The sequence below is a fragment of the Ramularia collo-cygni genome, assembly GCF_900074925.1.
Source record: "Ramularia collo-cygni strain URUG2 genome assembly, contig: RCC_scaffold06, whole genome shotgun sequence".
NCBI classification, from domain to species: Eukaryota; Fungi; Ascomycota; class Dothideomycetes; order Mycosphaerellales; family Mycosphaerellaceae; genus Ramularia; species Ramularia collo-cygni.
Window position 1 is genome coordinate 287,652 of NW_019716260.1, and position 14,999 is coordinate 302,650.

A 14,999-nucleotide genomic window follows, 5' to 3' on the forward strand; every position below is an offset into this window, starting at 1 on the left:
CAACACCGACCGACATCATGTCTGCCGCCAAACGCCAAAAGTTTCTCGACGAGGAGGAGATTGAAGATGAATCCGCGCCAACACTCACCATCAACGCCGACTATGCGCAGCGATTCGAGTACAACAAAAAGCGGCAGGAACTGTCGCGGCTGGAGGAAAAGGCGAAGCTGCAGCAGTTGAAAGACGACGACGACAGCAGCAGCGATGACGAGGATGAAGATGATGTTGCGGAATTGGCCACAGCGGAGCTTGACGATGAGATTCTGGCGACACTGCAGGCCATCAAGAACAAGGATCCGCGAAGATTGGATCCCACCGTCACGTTTTACCGCGATTTCGAGAATGAGGAGGGTAGCAAGGGCGACGACAAGGCCAAGAGCGAGAAGCCAATGTATCTACAAGACTACCACCGCGAAAATTACATGAAAGGCATGAATGGGGAGGAAGTCGAGGAAGATGAGGAGGTCGTCCCCACATATCAACAGGAACAGGATCAGCTCAAGCGGGAACTTGTGGGCTCCATGCATGCTGCTGGAAAGTCGGACGAGAATGATGATGAAGGCGACTTTYTCGTCGCCAAATCCCGCTCTCGGCATGAGGACCTCCCACCACTCAAGAAGAGCAAGAGCAAAAAGGCGGTCAAAATCACCGACGCCGATATTCAAGCTGCTGACAAAGATCCCGAAACCTTCCTCTCAAACTTCATGGCTGCTCGTGCATGGCTACCTTCAGATCCCTCGGCTTCACGCTTTGCTCCGCTGGAATCAGATGACAGTGAGGATGACGCGCGCGCGGATGAGTTTGAGGAGGCGTATAATTTGAGATTTGAAGATCCGGCCAAGGCGAATGAGAAGTTGGCGAGCTTTGCACGTGATGTGGGAAAATATGGCGTGCGAAGGGATGAAAAGACTGGGAGAGCCAAGGCGAGAGATCGCGAAAAGGAGAGAAAGGAGGCGTTGAAGAAGGAGTTGGAGGAGGACAGGGCGCGATTGAGGAAGTTGAAGATTGAGGAGGCGGAAGAAAAAGTCAAGAAGATTAAAGAGGCGGCCGGTCTACGCGGAAAGGATGTCGATTTGGATGCGTGGAGGGGTGTTATCGAGGGCGATTTCGATGATGAGAAATGGGAGGAGGAGATGAAGAGGAGATTTGGGGAGGACTATTACGCTGCAGGGTCTGAAGATGGAAGTGATGAGGAGAGTGCCGCGAAGAGTAAAGCGAAGAAACCAAAGTGGGATGATGATATTGACATTGCCGATCTCGTGCCAGACTTTGATGATGGGGAGAAGCCCGCGGTTTCGCTCTCTGATGTGGATTCGGAGGATGACGAAGCAGATGGAGGTGTACCCGTGGGTGGGGATGATTCTGGAGACGAAAAGAAGAAGAAGCCCAAATCGGAAAAGGATCGCGCGCGGGAAAAGTCCGAAGCCAAGCGCGCCTCCCGGAAAGAACGCATGCAGATTGAGTCTATTGTGGATTCGACTTTGCCGCTCTCCACAGCACCTACAGCTGGCTTCCGTTATCGAGAGACTTCACCAACAAGCTTCGGCCTGTCAGCAAGAGATATTCTATTTGCTGATGATGCAGCGTTGAATGAGTTCGCCGGGTTGAAAAAGATGGCAGCGTTTAGAGATGATGAGAAGAAGAAACGTGATAAGAAGAAGTTTGGCAAGAAGGCGAGACTGAAGGCTTGGAGGAGGGAACAGTTTGGAGATGCCGAAGAGCCTACAGGTGGGTTTGAAAAGATTGTCACCAAAGATGGCGAGCCGGTTCAAGTGGATAGAAGGAAGTGGGGAAAGAAGAGAAAGGCTGATGATGAAGTGGAAGTGGAGGAGAAAGAGAAAGGAGAGGGTGATGCGGGTGAAGTGGAGGGGAAGAGGAAGAAGAAGCGGAGTAAGAAGAACAAGGCGTGATTTCGATGTGGATTGTGTTGATATGCAGCAAAACCTCCAAAGCTACTCTGAAGGACCGTAACTGGGGAGTGCCCATCGTGTGGAATGACAACGGTGAATGGCTGTCGCTCTCGCGCAGTCGAACAAGCAGCTGTGCTAATGGCAAGGAACCCGCCACAACTACACCCACGCGCTGTATGGAGAGGTCAATTTCCCTCCAAGTCTGGTCAACTTCTTTCAACTTCGCCCGCATACCAAGTCTCATAATTGGCATGCTCAATTGATGCCAAAGATACCAGCGACCGTCCGAGGGTAGTACCGTCATATCGAAGGCGCAATAATCAGAGTCAACTGCGCAGCTGTTCTCTTCCATCCACGTTGTGACCGGCGGGCTGGTACGGCATCCAGAGCAGTCGAAACATCCCCGCTCTATTGGTCAGGATCGAATCAGGTATCAAGTGCGCCGATCGTCTCGAAGAACCGTGGCCAGTTCCGATAACCTCCCTCAATCATTGTGAATGTGTTGCTACCGTAGAGCATTGGCTTGCATCCCTGCCTGATTTGCTTACACACCCGGAAGAAGTTTGGATTGATAGACCTAGTTTCCTTCGTGTCCTTGCCGACGTCCTCTTCGTATTGCAGCCGGGGGAGAGCAATCGGATGGTCGGACACGACGAGGAGCTCGTAGATTTCATTCCTCAACTCGGCGCTAAGCTTGTCCAGAACAAAACACGCTTCACTTTCCCACCCAAAAGAATGGGATCTTGGAGAATGGCACTCACGTGTGCGAGGAGCAACATTTCTATTCAGATTATCTGTGGCGGGTTGTGTTGAGGCATTGTCAAAGGAATTGCTGGAAGTTGTGGAGGGCATTGAGCGTGAACCACAACTGAAGTGTTTTCCGTCAATGTTCACTCGTGTGCACTCTCCGCTCAACGGCTGTCGCTAGATTTGTGCATGTAAAGGCGATTCTGACAGTTTTGTGGGTCATTTCCAGAGCTGTCGATATAAGGATTGTTCGCCGGGACAAATCATCCTTATTCATTCCCGCCATGACCTAACGCATTACTCTCTACAGAATCGACGATTTTAGGCCTGCTAGATTCCTAATCACTAGCAGAGTAGCCCATTAATCAAGCGAGGGAGCAGTTAAGGGCGCTGCTCTTGCCGATAATTCCTCATATCGACAGCTCTGGTCATTTCGGCGGAGGCGTACGCCGTATGGTCTTGACTTCCTTCCAACTCGTAGCTACTCTTGTGGATGCTGTAAATGCTGTCTTTTACCAGAGCTGTCGATATGAGGATTATTCATCGAGACAAGACACCCTCAGTGACGTCCCAGAGCCTTGTTCTCTGTACTAACGACRACTCTGGAGCTGCTAGAACATTTACTAGCAGCAGAGTAGTCTGTCATCCAACGGAGAGGTCAACTGAGGGCGCTATTTTGTCGTGGGTTTCTCATATCGACAGCTCTGTCTTTTACCTTTGCGCGTCGGAGTAAGAATAGGCTAGAAGGCTCCAGGCTGGCAACGTACTGACAATTTGTGAGGAGCTTCCGTGATGTATACGGTAAAGCGGTGGGATATGGTTTCTCTGGTGCTGTACCCCTGAAATCGAATGAATGCACCCGCGGCCCGGCGCTCCAGATCGGCGGCACGGCCGCGACCTGGGACGTGACTTCATCTCGACATCCGTAGCCTTCTGCCATCCGCCAACTACCCCCCACAACAACTTCGATTGCCGCAATCGCTCGCAAAATCGAGCCGTTCTTGCAACAAGGATGCTCTCGCCACTTTCGGGCGCGGCTACGCCCCTAATTTACCAACACTAGGCGTAATGTTCTCCACATCCGCTCCGTCGGCACCTTATTGAGGGCTTCCGGATCGTTCAAAGGAACCGACGAACGGCTATACCGTTCAAACATCCGTCGATTTAAAGCAGGTCACTACACCGGATAGAAGCAACCAGAGATAGATGCATTTTTGCAGGATCTTGCACATCGAGATCAGCCGAACAGTCGAGTTCGAGATGACATGATTGCAGGCGCGTTGGGTAGCATATCAATCGTTGCGAAGGGATATGCAGGGCTGGGGCTATCCGAAGCCAATGAATTAGTCACCCGAGGATTAATCCTCCTCCCTCTAGTGGCATACCGTCGTAAACTCTTCGCAGCGTTTAACATGCTATCCAAAGCACCTGAAATCACGAACCCAGGCTGCCGCATACTAATGGCATTTTCGAACATCCTAGGCGCCGCGGATAGAAGTCCGACAGAAGAGGTGCCGTTTCGCGTCCCTTAAGCTCATAGTCTCCCTCACAGTCTGCTCTTCCATCCACATCCCTTCGCACAATTAAGCATGCTATCGGCAGCGCCTGGAAACATGTCACACCCAAAAGTGCTATTCTTTGTTGGGAAATCCCCAAGGGCAAGCTTTCCATTAACTTCACTTTGAACGCACATGCTCATGCACGGGAGCGGTCCGTGCTTGTGGTTGCCTAAAGCCTTCTATCAACCTTACTCACTCTTCCAACAGCTCTTCAACACACTTCCCCTTCCACAATTCTTCTTCACCACCTCCAGAGACCTGTCTCTCGACGACATCCTCATCCACGAACAACCACATCATCAAGACACGGGCGAAGAGATTCCCCCCTCCGTATGTGCACTTTTGCGACTTCACATTGCCGCGACATGGCTGACTTTTGTTTCTGGTATTAATAAMCCTCGACACCGGGCCTCCCGCCACCTCTCACGAGGAGCCCGCCCGCCACTACCAAACGATTTCAATCCAGGAAAGTCGTCGTTGATGAGGAAGACTCGTCTCAGAGCATCATCCAAGCAGCGAGGGCAAGACGTGAGAAGCCATACATGTAGAACCGTGGTGGGATTGTGAGAGATGTGTTTTAGGGAATTCAACCAAGATCGGTCATTGCTGGGCACGAGTCGTCGTTGGTAGGAAAGAGTCGTCTCAGAACACCATCCGGGTAGCGATGGCCAGATATGACACCCTATGGATGTAAAATCGTGGTGGGATTGTGAGAGATGTGGTTTAGAGAATTCAACCAGGATCGATCATTGCTGGACGATCGGAAGATGTTGCCTCGAACGACGATTCCGCAGTGATGATTGGCGGAGTTATGTGACGAGGAAAAATGTAAGTAGAGGCAGGGCTACCTATCGTTCGGCAGCTGAATATCGGCTGTGGTATCCCCGCTGTCGAAGGCTTCTCTGCTCACGATTCCGCTCCTTTCATCTTCTCACTTCTGCTTTTTCTTCTCGACATCCTTGGAAAGATGATCTGCGGAGCAACTCTACGGACGAGACACAATTCTCGGGCCAGAGCTGTCGATATGAGAAATCGTCAGAAAGAGCAGCGCCCTGAACTGCTCTCTCGGTCGATTAACGGGCTACTCTGCTAGTACTATCGATTCTAGCAGGTCTAGATTCGTCTAGCCTATAGAGAGCGAGGCCTTTTAACATCTTAAGGATAACTAAGGATGTCTTGTTCTAACGAACAACCCTTATATCGATAGCTCTATCTCGGGCGGCCTACTTACCGGTAGTCTACCTTTACGGCTTAGTTAGCCTCCTTCCCGGAGCATTATCGTAGTAATAGCGTAGGCGGTATAGTAATCGAACACGACAAATATAGCTAAAGGAGTATACACGTAATAACGCATACTATTATAGTGTTATCCGCTTCTCGGCGTATTACCCTATTAAGTAACCTACGTACACGATTTTCTCTAAGCTTTTAACGAGAGCTTTTAGATAATCGTGGCTATATTAGTACGAACTACTAGTAATAGTTGTTCGGTTTCCATAGTAGAATAGACAAACTTTATAAGCTAAGCTAAAGTCTAGGAAGATAAAGACCTAATGTTTTCCTATTTATTAACGCTACTACGTAATACTAAGTAAAATTTGTTCAAATCTAATTTCTTAACGCTATTAAGTTATACTCTTTCTTAATAGAGAGAATATACTTCTTATAGCTTAATTAGTTTAAATACGTTAGTAAGAAATAGTATAGGCGAAAGGCTAAGCTAAAAATAGATTTAAGAAAGGTTAGATCTAGTATTTCCTTATCTCTTAACGCTATTAGCTTATACTCTTTCTTAGTAGAGAGAATATATTTCTTATTACTTAACTAGTATATCTCCGTTACTAAGAAAGAATATATAATAGAAGCTAGGCTATAAATAGATTTACGAAATACAAGATCTAGTACAATTTATTCTATTAAGTTATACTCTTTCTTAATAGGTAGAATATGTTTCTTATTGTCGATTTAGTATATAACCGTTATTAAGAAATAGTATAAGCTAGTAGCTAAGCTTTTAATCGATTTACGAAAGAAAAGATCTAGTATTCTCTTATCTCCTAATACTATAAGGTTCTACTCTTTCCTAATAGGCGAAATATGTCCCTTATAGTCTATTTAGTATATATACCTTATTAAGAAAGAGTATAGAATATACTCTAAGCGATAAATAGATTTAAGAACAATTAGATTTAATAAGACTTATTTTTAAGCGCTATTAAGTTATACTCTTTCTTAATAGATATAATATACTTCTTATAGTCTAATTAGTATATAAGTCTTTATAAGAAAGAGTATAGGCTAAAGGCTAAGCTATAAATAGGATTATAAAAGATTAAATCTAGTAATCCTCATTCTATTAGAGTATACCCTTTCTTAATCGGTAAAATATCTTAGTTATAGTCCTATTAGTATATCTTCTTTACTAAGAAAGAGTATAGGCTAGGGGCTAGGCTCTAACTAGGTTTATAAAAGATGAAATCTAGTACTTCTTATTCTATTAAGTTATACTCTTTCTTAATAGGCAGAATATGTTTCTTATCGTCGATTTAGTATATAACCGTTATTAAGAAAGAGTATAAGCTAGTAGCTAAGCTTTTAATCGATTTACGAAAGAAGAGATCTAGTATTCCCTTATCTCTTAGTACTATAGAACTATACTCTTTCTTAATAGAGAGAATGTTAAATTGTCTAACTAAAAATCCAAATCTAGAGGCTAGGGAGGTAATAGGATGCAGCGGCAAAGGGTAAGATAAGAGACTCTAATCTTAAACTAATTTATTATAAGGTGCATAGCACTTAAAGTAGGAACTAAACAAGTGTGTTTATTAAATTAATTATCTTAAGAACTGAATATTAAGAATAAGTGTGTGCCTTTAGCCTTAGCATCCTAATTACCTAACTAGGGAATTACCTTAGATTAGATTCTACTCTAAGCTCTCTTCCCTTTCTAAACCTATTAAGTTTTAATACTCCTACTTAGGGAAGAAAGGGCTAAATATATTTCCCTGCAGTTTTATAGATTCTATTAAATGTAGAAAGGTAGTCCTATAGCCTAAAGATATAGTTCTATCTTAGCTACTATCTTAGTGCAATTCCTTAACTTAGTATATAATGTCGCCTAGACTAAAAACTTAGTTTAGGCGATACTACCCTTTTTGCCCTTTGTTCTCCTCTTATTTACTAGAGTCTTAACTAGGTTATAAAAGTCTAAAAGCTAGGTCCATTTAATAGCTTAGTTAACCTATCTGCAATTATCTCCTTTATTAGAAGATATTCTATAGAAATTTTCTTTTCCTATTAAAGTCTTCTAATAAAGTTGTATGCAATGTTAATATGCTTTAACCTTTTATAAATATAAGCATCTTTTACTAGTGTTAGGCAAGCCTAGTTATCCTTAAAAAGATAAACTAGTCTAAGCTTATTTAACATTTCCTCTCTAGCCTTAATCTTTAGTTAAAAAGGGGATAATCTAACTAAATTTCCTTAACCTATTTCTCTAAGAAGGGATAAGAGGAACTATAATTATTTTRYATARGCATTTATTRCTATAAACTTAGCTTCTATTATTAAGGTAGCTATAGACTTCTGCTTCTTRCTTATTTATAAGATTAGTCTATTATAAAGYATAAAAACATTTCTAAGAAYAGATTTCCTRTCGGATTTATCTATAGCAAAATCTAAGTCTAAGTATCTAGTTAGRAATCCTAGTTTATCCCTTAAGAAGGTAATTCTAAGATCGGGGTTTAACCTAAGGTATCTTAAGACTTTCTTTAGGGCTCTTATATATTTCGTAGAAGGATTACTAGAAAAGGAGCTTAGCTTTCTAATAGTAAATGCAATGTCTAGCCTTATAATAATTATAGGCTATATCTAAGTCCTAATTGTTATTTAGTACTCTTCCCTACTATATCTTTTATTATCTAGGCTAGATTTTTCTAGTCCCTTATAATTATCTATTAGTAAGAGAGTTAGCTTTAATAACTTTATATCTATTCTAAGTTTCTAAAGGCTCTTAAGGATATAGTATTCTTAATTAAGCTTTAGGGTTCTATATTTCCTATCTCTAGTTATATTTATCCCTAGGATCCTTAATAGTTCCCTAAGATCCTTAATATTAAAGATCTTTCTAAAACTTTTCTTAAACTAGTTTATAGAATCTATTAATCTTCTAGCAATTAGAATGTTATCTATATAAGTTATAACTTTAAGTTCTTTCCTATAATAGTATATAAGGTATAGATCTACCTTAGACTAAACAAATCTAAGACTAAGGAGCTTTAAGATATAGAGTTAATTCTAGTCTCTTACTACTTACTTAAGTCTATATAAGGCTTCTTAGGATCTTTAAAATATATCTAGGGGTAATATTAACTCCTTTAGGTACTACTATAAAGATGTCCTCCTTTAGGTAACTATTTATAAATGCACTATCTATATCTACTAGGTATAGCTTAAGGTTATTCTTATAGACTACTACTATAAAGGTCCTAAGAGTCTTATATCTAACTATTAGAGCAAATGTCTCCTTAAAATTAACTCTATACTTTTAGGAAAATCCTCTTATAATAAGCCTTGCTTTTAGCTTATTAAGTATACTACTTACTAGTCTCTTAACTATAAATACCTACTTAGAACTTATAAGGTTTGCACCTTTTAGAGTAATAGTTTCCTTCTATATATAATTGCTTCCTAGAGAATTTAATTTCTTTTTAATAGCTTCCTTCTATAGGTTTCCCTATTCCGTATTTCCTACTACTTCTTTATAGCTTTATAGGATAAGGATATCCTACTTAAGTATAATCCCTTTTAAAATAGCAGAGAAAGTAGTTTTATAGATTTCTTTCTTTATTTCCTCTAGCTAGAATTCTAAAGCAATTTAGTAGACTTAAGCTACTATTTCCTTAGGCTATTCTATTCTACTAATAATTGCAGCTATAGCTTAAAGAATTCTTTCTCTCTTAGATTTAGGGCCTTTAGAGTCTAAGTCGTTCTCTCTAGATCTCTTTTTCCCTTTAGTTTCTATATAGGAAAATTTTTCTTAGACTAGCTATAGGCTTAGTAAAATCTTAGATAGGAACTTAACATATTTATTAGCATCCTTTAAAGGTAAAGGAACTTAAACAAATGCCTTAAGTAGGTTTCCTAAGACTTCTAGGGCTTTTTCCTTAGTTTCCTTCTACTTTAGTTTAGGCCTAATTAATAGAATTTCTATAAGCTTTAATAGTCTTCTAAGTGGCTTTCTCTAAGGTGCTTATAAAAGCTAATATCTTAATTAAAATTTTAGATTAAGATCTCCTCCTTTCTTATCTTTAAAGAAGATTATATTAGAGTGCTATTTTATAGCTCTTATATCTAGATCCTAGAAGAGCTATAACTTAGAGGTTCCCTTAATATATCTAATAAATATAGTATCCTTGCCTCTATTTATAAGTTTATCTAATCTTGCCTATTATAGCTAAGATCTTAGATCTATATATATAATAGCTTAATAACCCTATACCCTAAGATAGTATACTAAAGGTTTTACTCTACTAAATGCTTCCTTAAGTAAGAGAGGAAAGTCTTCTATAACTAGCCTATTTAGGAGTCTGTTCCTAATTTTATATTAGGTAGAAAGTGCTTCTAGCTAGAAATCGATTAGTATTCTAGACTCCTTAATTATTGCCCTAATTATATCTTTTAAAGTTTAGATAGATCTTTCTATAACCCTATTCTAAAGAGAGTTATATAAATTAGTTAGGTCTAGGTAGATTCCTAAGTCCTTCTCCTACTACTTTAGTAAGCTAATTAGTTTAGGTATATTATCTAATTTAGTTATCCTTAGTTTTATAGATGTTTTTCTCTTAATCTAGATCTTCTATTACTTTAAAGTAGTTAGAGTATTATCTTTTCTTACTAAAGAATATCCCTATTTCTTTTTAGAGAAATTATTAATAATCTTAAGCTAGTACTTAAATCCTTATTTTAACTTAGGAAGTAGGCTATAAATGTCGAGAGAAACTAATTCTAATACTTAGGATTTTCTCTCTAAAACTTTTCCCTTCTGCTTCTTTATTTTTATAAGGGTATAGACTCTATATACCTTATTATAATTTTCCGGCATAGGAATTTCCTTAAGGTTTATAACCTTATAGATATTCTTTAGGAGGTTCTTTCTAAAATAACTAAGTCTTCTATACTATAGCTCCTACTAATTGTTAGTAGTATAGAAGTATTACTTAACTAAAGTTTGCTCTTACTAACTTATTAGTTCTTTTTTAAAAGTTAAAAAGGCCCTCTCTAGGAGGGCTATAGAAATAGAGGAAATAACAGGTATACTATTATATATTTTAGTATATATAATAGGAGTCCTATTTTAGGACAAAAGAGTAAACTATAGTAGTTAAACACTAAACTAATAACTAAACTAATTCTAGGAGATAAGGTTAACTCTAAGACTAGGAACTAGAAGCGTATTTTTAAGCAAAACTTTTCCTCTATTTTTTCCTTCTATTAGAGCCTCCCTTATATAACTTCCCTAAAGGTAACCTCCTCTAACCTTAATCTACCTCCTTTTAGAAAGAGGTTTTATAGATCTAAAAAGTTGTAGCTAGTTAGTTATATAGGCTAATATATAGGAATTAAGAAGCTATTCTTAGGATAATAACTTGCCTTTTGCATTAATTAAGGAGTAGGCAATTTTATCTACTTCCTCTTTATCTAATAGGCAGGAAGATAATACTTCTAAGCTAGTAATATCCTTAGCTTAATAAGCTCTCTCTTTAGATGTTCTTCTAACTTTTCTTATCTCCTTAATAATAGAATTAACTGCCTTTCTTAGATCTTCTAGAGAATCTTTTCTTAGCCCTTAAGGCTTCTTAGAAAATTTCTTATTAGATCTCTAGACCTATCTTAGCCTATTAGCATTTAATTACTAGTAAGTATTATCTTAGGATAGAGATCTAATTACCTTCTAGGTCTTTTAAAGGTCTTGATATTCCTTAATTCTATATTTTCCTTTATATAGGAAATAGGTAAGGTTAAATGCAGCTATTACAATCTCTAAGGAATTGTCCTTAGCCTCTTATAACTCTAGAATTAAAAGAATCTGTTTATAATCTCCTTTAAGAAGTAGTTAAGCTATAATAGCATTCTTAGTTGCCTTAAATCTTAGTAGAAGAGCTAAGAGGAGGATCCTAGCTTTCTTATAGGGGTCTTTATAGTAAGCCTTCTTTAGATTAACTTCTACAATTCTTTTAGCTATCTAACTAATTTTACTTTAGGCTAATCTAACTAAATTATTATCTGTTATTCTAAAATTAATAAGTTCCTAAACTATAACTATTATATAGGCAGTTAGAATCTTACTATACTTTAAAAGTAGGAAGATCTATATCTTAGTAGTATAAGGTAAAGTTAAATTAGCTTAGAGCTTATCTGCATTATCTAAACTAATCCTTAATCTTAGTTTATATCTATATTTTGCATTGCTCTTACTAAAGCTTAAATCTTATGCTATAATTCCTAGCTAGTCTTTCTTTAGCTATATAGTAATCTTTCCTTTATTAACTATTATTATTAACTTAATAGCATTAAAGATACCTTTCCCTTCTAGATTGTCTTTCTAGAGATTAAACTATCTCTTCTAGTTCTCCCTTCCTAGAATTAGAATCCTAGCTTAGGAGGTTATATCCTTATTATCCTCTATCTTTATAAAATGAAAATTTTTCTTTTATTTAGCTTAGTCCTGCTAAGGCTTTTAGTAGTAGAGGAGGAGAAGGTATATTAGTATAGGCTTTAATAAATAGGCCTTAACTGTTTTATAGCTTTAGACCCTTGTCCTTTTAGATTTTCTTCCTAGCTTATCTATATACTAATCCTTAGTATCTCTTATAGGGCAGTATAAGAGGATCTAAAATCCTCTTTCCCCTTTCTATATACTAGTATAAGGTAGGGAATACCTTTACTACTTTAAGGTTAAAGTTCTTTCCTTTAGTTTAGCAAAACCCGGGCTTATAACCTGTTAAATTGTCTAACTAAAAATCCAAATCTAGAGGCTAGGGAGGTAATAGGATGTAGCGGCAAAGGGTAAAATAAGAGACTCTAATCTTAAACTAATTTATTATAAGGTGCATAGCACTTAAAGTAGGAACTAAATAAGTATGTTAATTAAATTAATTATCTTAAGAACTAAATATTAAGAATAAGTATGTGCCTTTAGCCTTAGCATCCTAATTACCTAACTAGGGAATTACCTTAGAGTGGATTCTACTCTAAGCTCTCTTCCCTTTCTAAACCTGTTAGGTTTTAATAGAGAATGTACTTCTTATAGTCTAATAAGTATATCTCTATTACTAAGAAAGAGTCTAGGCTCGAGACTAAGCTATAAATAGGTTTACGAAATATTAAATTAAATAATTCTTATTTATTAACGCTATTAGATTATACTCTTTCTTAATAGGTAAATTGTCTTAGGCCTAGTCTAATTAGTATATCTCTATTATTAAAAAAGAGTATAAGCTAGAGGCTAAGCTATAAACAGGTTTACTAAATATTAGATCTAGGAATTCTTATTCTATTAAATTCTACTCTTTCTTAATAGAGAGGATATGGTCTTCTAACCCTAATTAGTATATTATTATTAGGAAGAAAGGGTATAGGCTAGAAGCCTTAAATAGGGGGCGCTACTAAACTAAGAGCCTAGTTAACTAAGCCCCTCGGCTATTAATTTCTATTAGTCCTCCTCTAGTACTATTTTCTTTTACTAAGAGCTAAGTAGTCTAGCCTTCTAGATATACCCTCTTTACGTAAACTATAGTGGTATAGAGCGCTCGAATAGACGTTACTTTCGGCCTTACTTATACTATAAATAAGAGGGTCTATACGTAAGCGAGGTAGACTAGCCGAGGAAGTCCGGCTAACTCCTCCTTTATCTACCTCCGCATTACGCTTAGTACGCATTAACCCTCCCTCTACGCCCTTTATATTTAGTTAGTTTAGTTTTATAGCGTATAAATGCTGCTTAGGCCTTGTTTACCGGCGTATACTAAGCGCTTAGTAAATAAGCATGCCTTAACCCTAAACCGAGTAATTAAAGTATAGAGTAGCCTCTAAAGAGCGCGCAATATATAAATCTTACTACGGCATGCTACTAGGTCTCCTATTCGTGCGCCTTCTAGTAGCCTTTGTAATTATTCTATCTATATGCTTCTTAACTTAGTATAGGAACTAGGTATATATACTTAGCGCTTAATATACGTTAGTAGATAAGGCCTAAGTAGTAATACGTGCTATATAATTAAATTAACTAAATATAGAGGGCGTAGAAGGTAGGTTATTTAATAACACGTATAATATAATAACGAAGATAGATCTATAGGTAATATAAGGAGTTATCCGAACTCCTCGGCTAGCTAGCCTCCTCGTATCTAAATAGACCTCTAATAGTTAGTAGCTCTTAGGAATTTAGAAAGCACGCTCTTACGCATATCCTATTAAGAGGCCTCGGTGCTTTCTAGTACTTCGGTTAGTCTAGTTTAAAAGAGATTTAATCTAGATAAGGTTATTACTAAGTATATATCTACACTTCCTCGAGTCGACGAGTAGTCTATTAACGTCGCCGAAGTAGATACGGTCGCTCTATATCCTATACGCTAAATTACGGAATAGCTTTAATACGAAATAATTATCTAAACGGATAGCTATACTGTTCTCGTTAACCTTTATAAGACCTCTGTACCTAGAACAATCTCGTGCTATCTAGCTAAGGTAGGATTAAAGTACGAGGCTAGTCTATAGCTAGCAGAGTCGGACTCCTCGAGTCTTTACTATTCTAAGATGWGTTAAGTAAGTTAGAGGAATTAGTACCTACTTAGCTCTATTTATAGACAAACTATATAAAACTTAGCTTACGATTGCTTAGGTCTCGTATAAACTAAGCCGTAGTTATAGCACCTATAATAACAAAGGTCTATGCGTAGAGGATGTAACCGAATACCTCTTAAGTTATCCGAACTTAGCTCTATATTTACTTATCCCTCGGTAGCCGTACGTATTAGTTTTATTATTTCGTTAGTCGCTATTATTATTACTATAACCGCGCTATCCTCTTTACGATCTAACACGACTTTTAAGTCGACGCCGTCGCTATTACGACGGTAATATCTACTAGCGCTATAGTAGGAGGGAGGGGGCTAGGACGCCTACTACGTAACCGCTAAGAACCGTCTAATCTTTAAATTAACCTTAATAGTAACGAGCTCGGAGACTACTCCCCTACTAACTCTAAGCCTAATATACGTCGTAAGAGACACGCTATAGATTCTAACCTTACCCTCCTTAGCGATGCTACTATACGATACGGACGTATATCGTCCGAATAGTAGGAAGGCATTTAGCGAGAAGCTGCCCTTACTACGGCGAAGAGGAGGGAAGAGAGGGAAGAGGAGGTATATTAGGTAAAAATAGCCGTACTAAAAACAACGTTAGCTTCGGTAGCGCGGATAGTAGACGCTACTTAGTAGTCGTCTAATAAAGGTAAGTAGCTTCCTAAGAAGCACGTACTACTCCTTTATATACTTAGTAACCTAGATACGAAGTATATTATCGGGATATGTAAAGGTATCTTCCGGCCGATAAACCTATATAAACTCTACGCTACGGCATTTATAGCGTAACTAACCGAGGATAGGGACGCGAAGTATAAGGCATCTATGCTTTTATCGCGTTCCTTAGCATATACATAAAGAGGTTTTAGGGGCTTAGAGCTTACTAAGCTATAATAGACGTAACTGCTTAACTTAAG

General features: G+C 38.4%; 3 protein-coding genes across 3 annotated transcripts; 2 read left to right on the top strand and 1 right to left on the bottom strand.

Moving 5' to 3' along the window:
- Positions 1-17: 17 nt before the first annotated feature.
- Positions 18-1,910, top strand: RCC_04477 (related to KRR1-interacting protein involved in 40S ribosome biogenesis; the record flags this gene model as incomplete). Its single annotated transcript, XM_023769755.1, has 1 exon — positions 18-1,910. The coding sequence occupies one exon, from the start codon at positions 18-20 to the stop codon at positions 1,908-1,910; it is 1,893 nt and encodes a 630-aa protein (XP_023625523.1).
- Positions 1,911-2,336: 426 nt separating this feature from the next.
- Positions 2,337-2,762, bottom strand: RCC_04478 (uncharacterized protein; the record flags this gene model as incomplete). Its single annotated transcript, XM_023769756.1, has 1 exon — positions 2,337-2,762. One exon carries the CDS (start codon positions 2,760-2,762, stop codon positions 2,337-2,339), a length of 426 nt encoding a protein of 141 aa, XP_023625524.1.
- A 1,160-nt stretch (positions 2,763-3,922) lies between these two features.
- RCC_04479 (uncharacterized protein) lies at positions 3,923-4,189 on the top strand (the record flags this gene model as incomplete). Its single annotated transcript, XM_023769757.1, has 1 exon — positions 3,923-4,189. One exon carries the CDS (start codon positions 3,923-3,925, stop codon positions 4,187-4,189), a length of 267 nt encoding a protein of 88 aa, XP_023625525.1.
- Between the last annotated feature and the right edge of the window lie 10,810 nt (positions 4,190-14,999).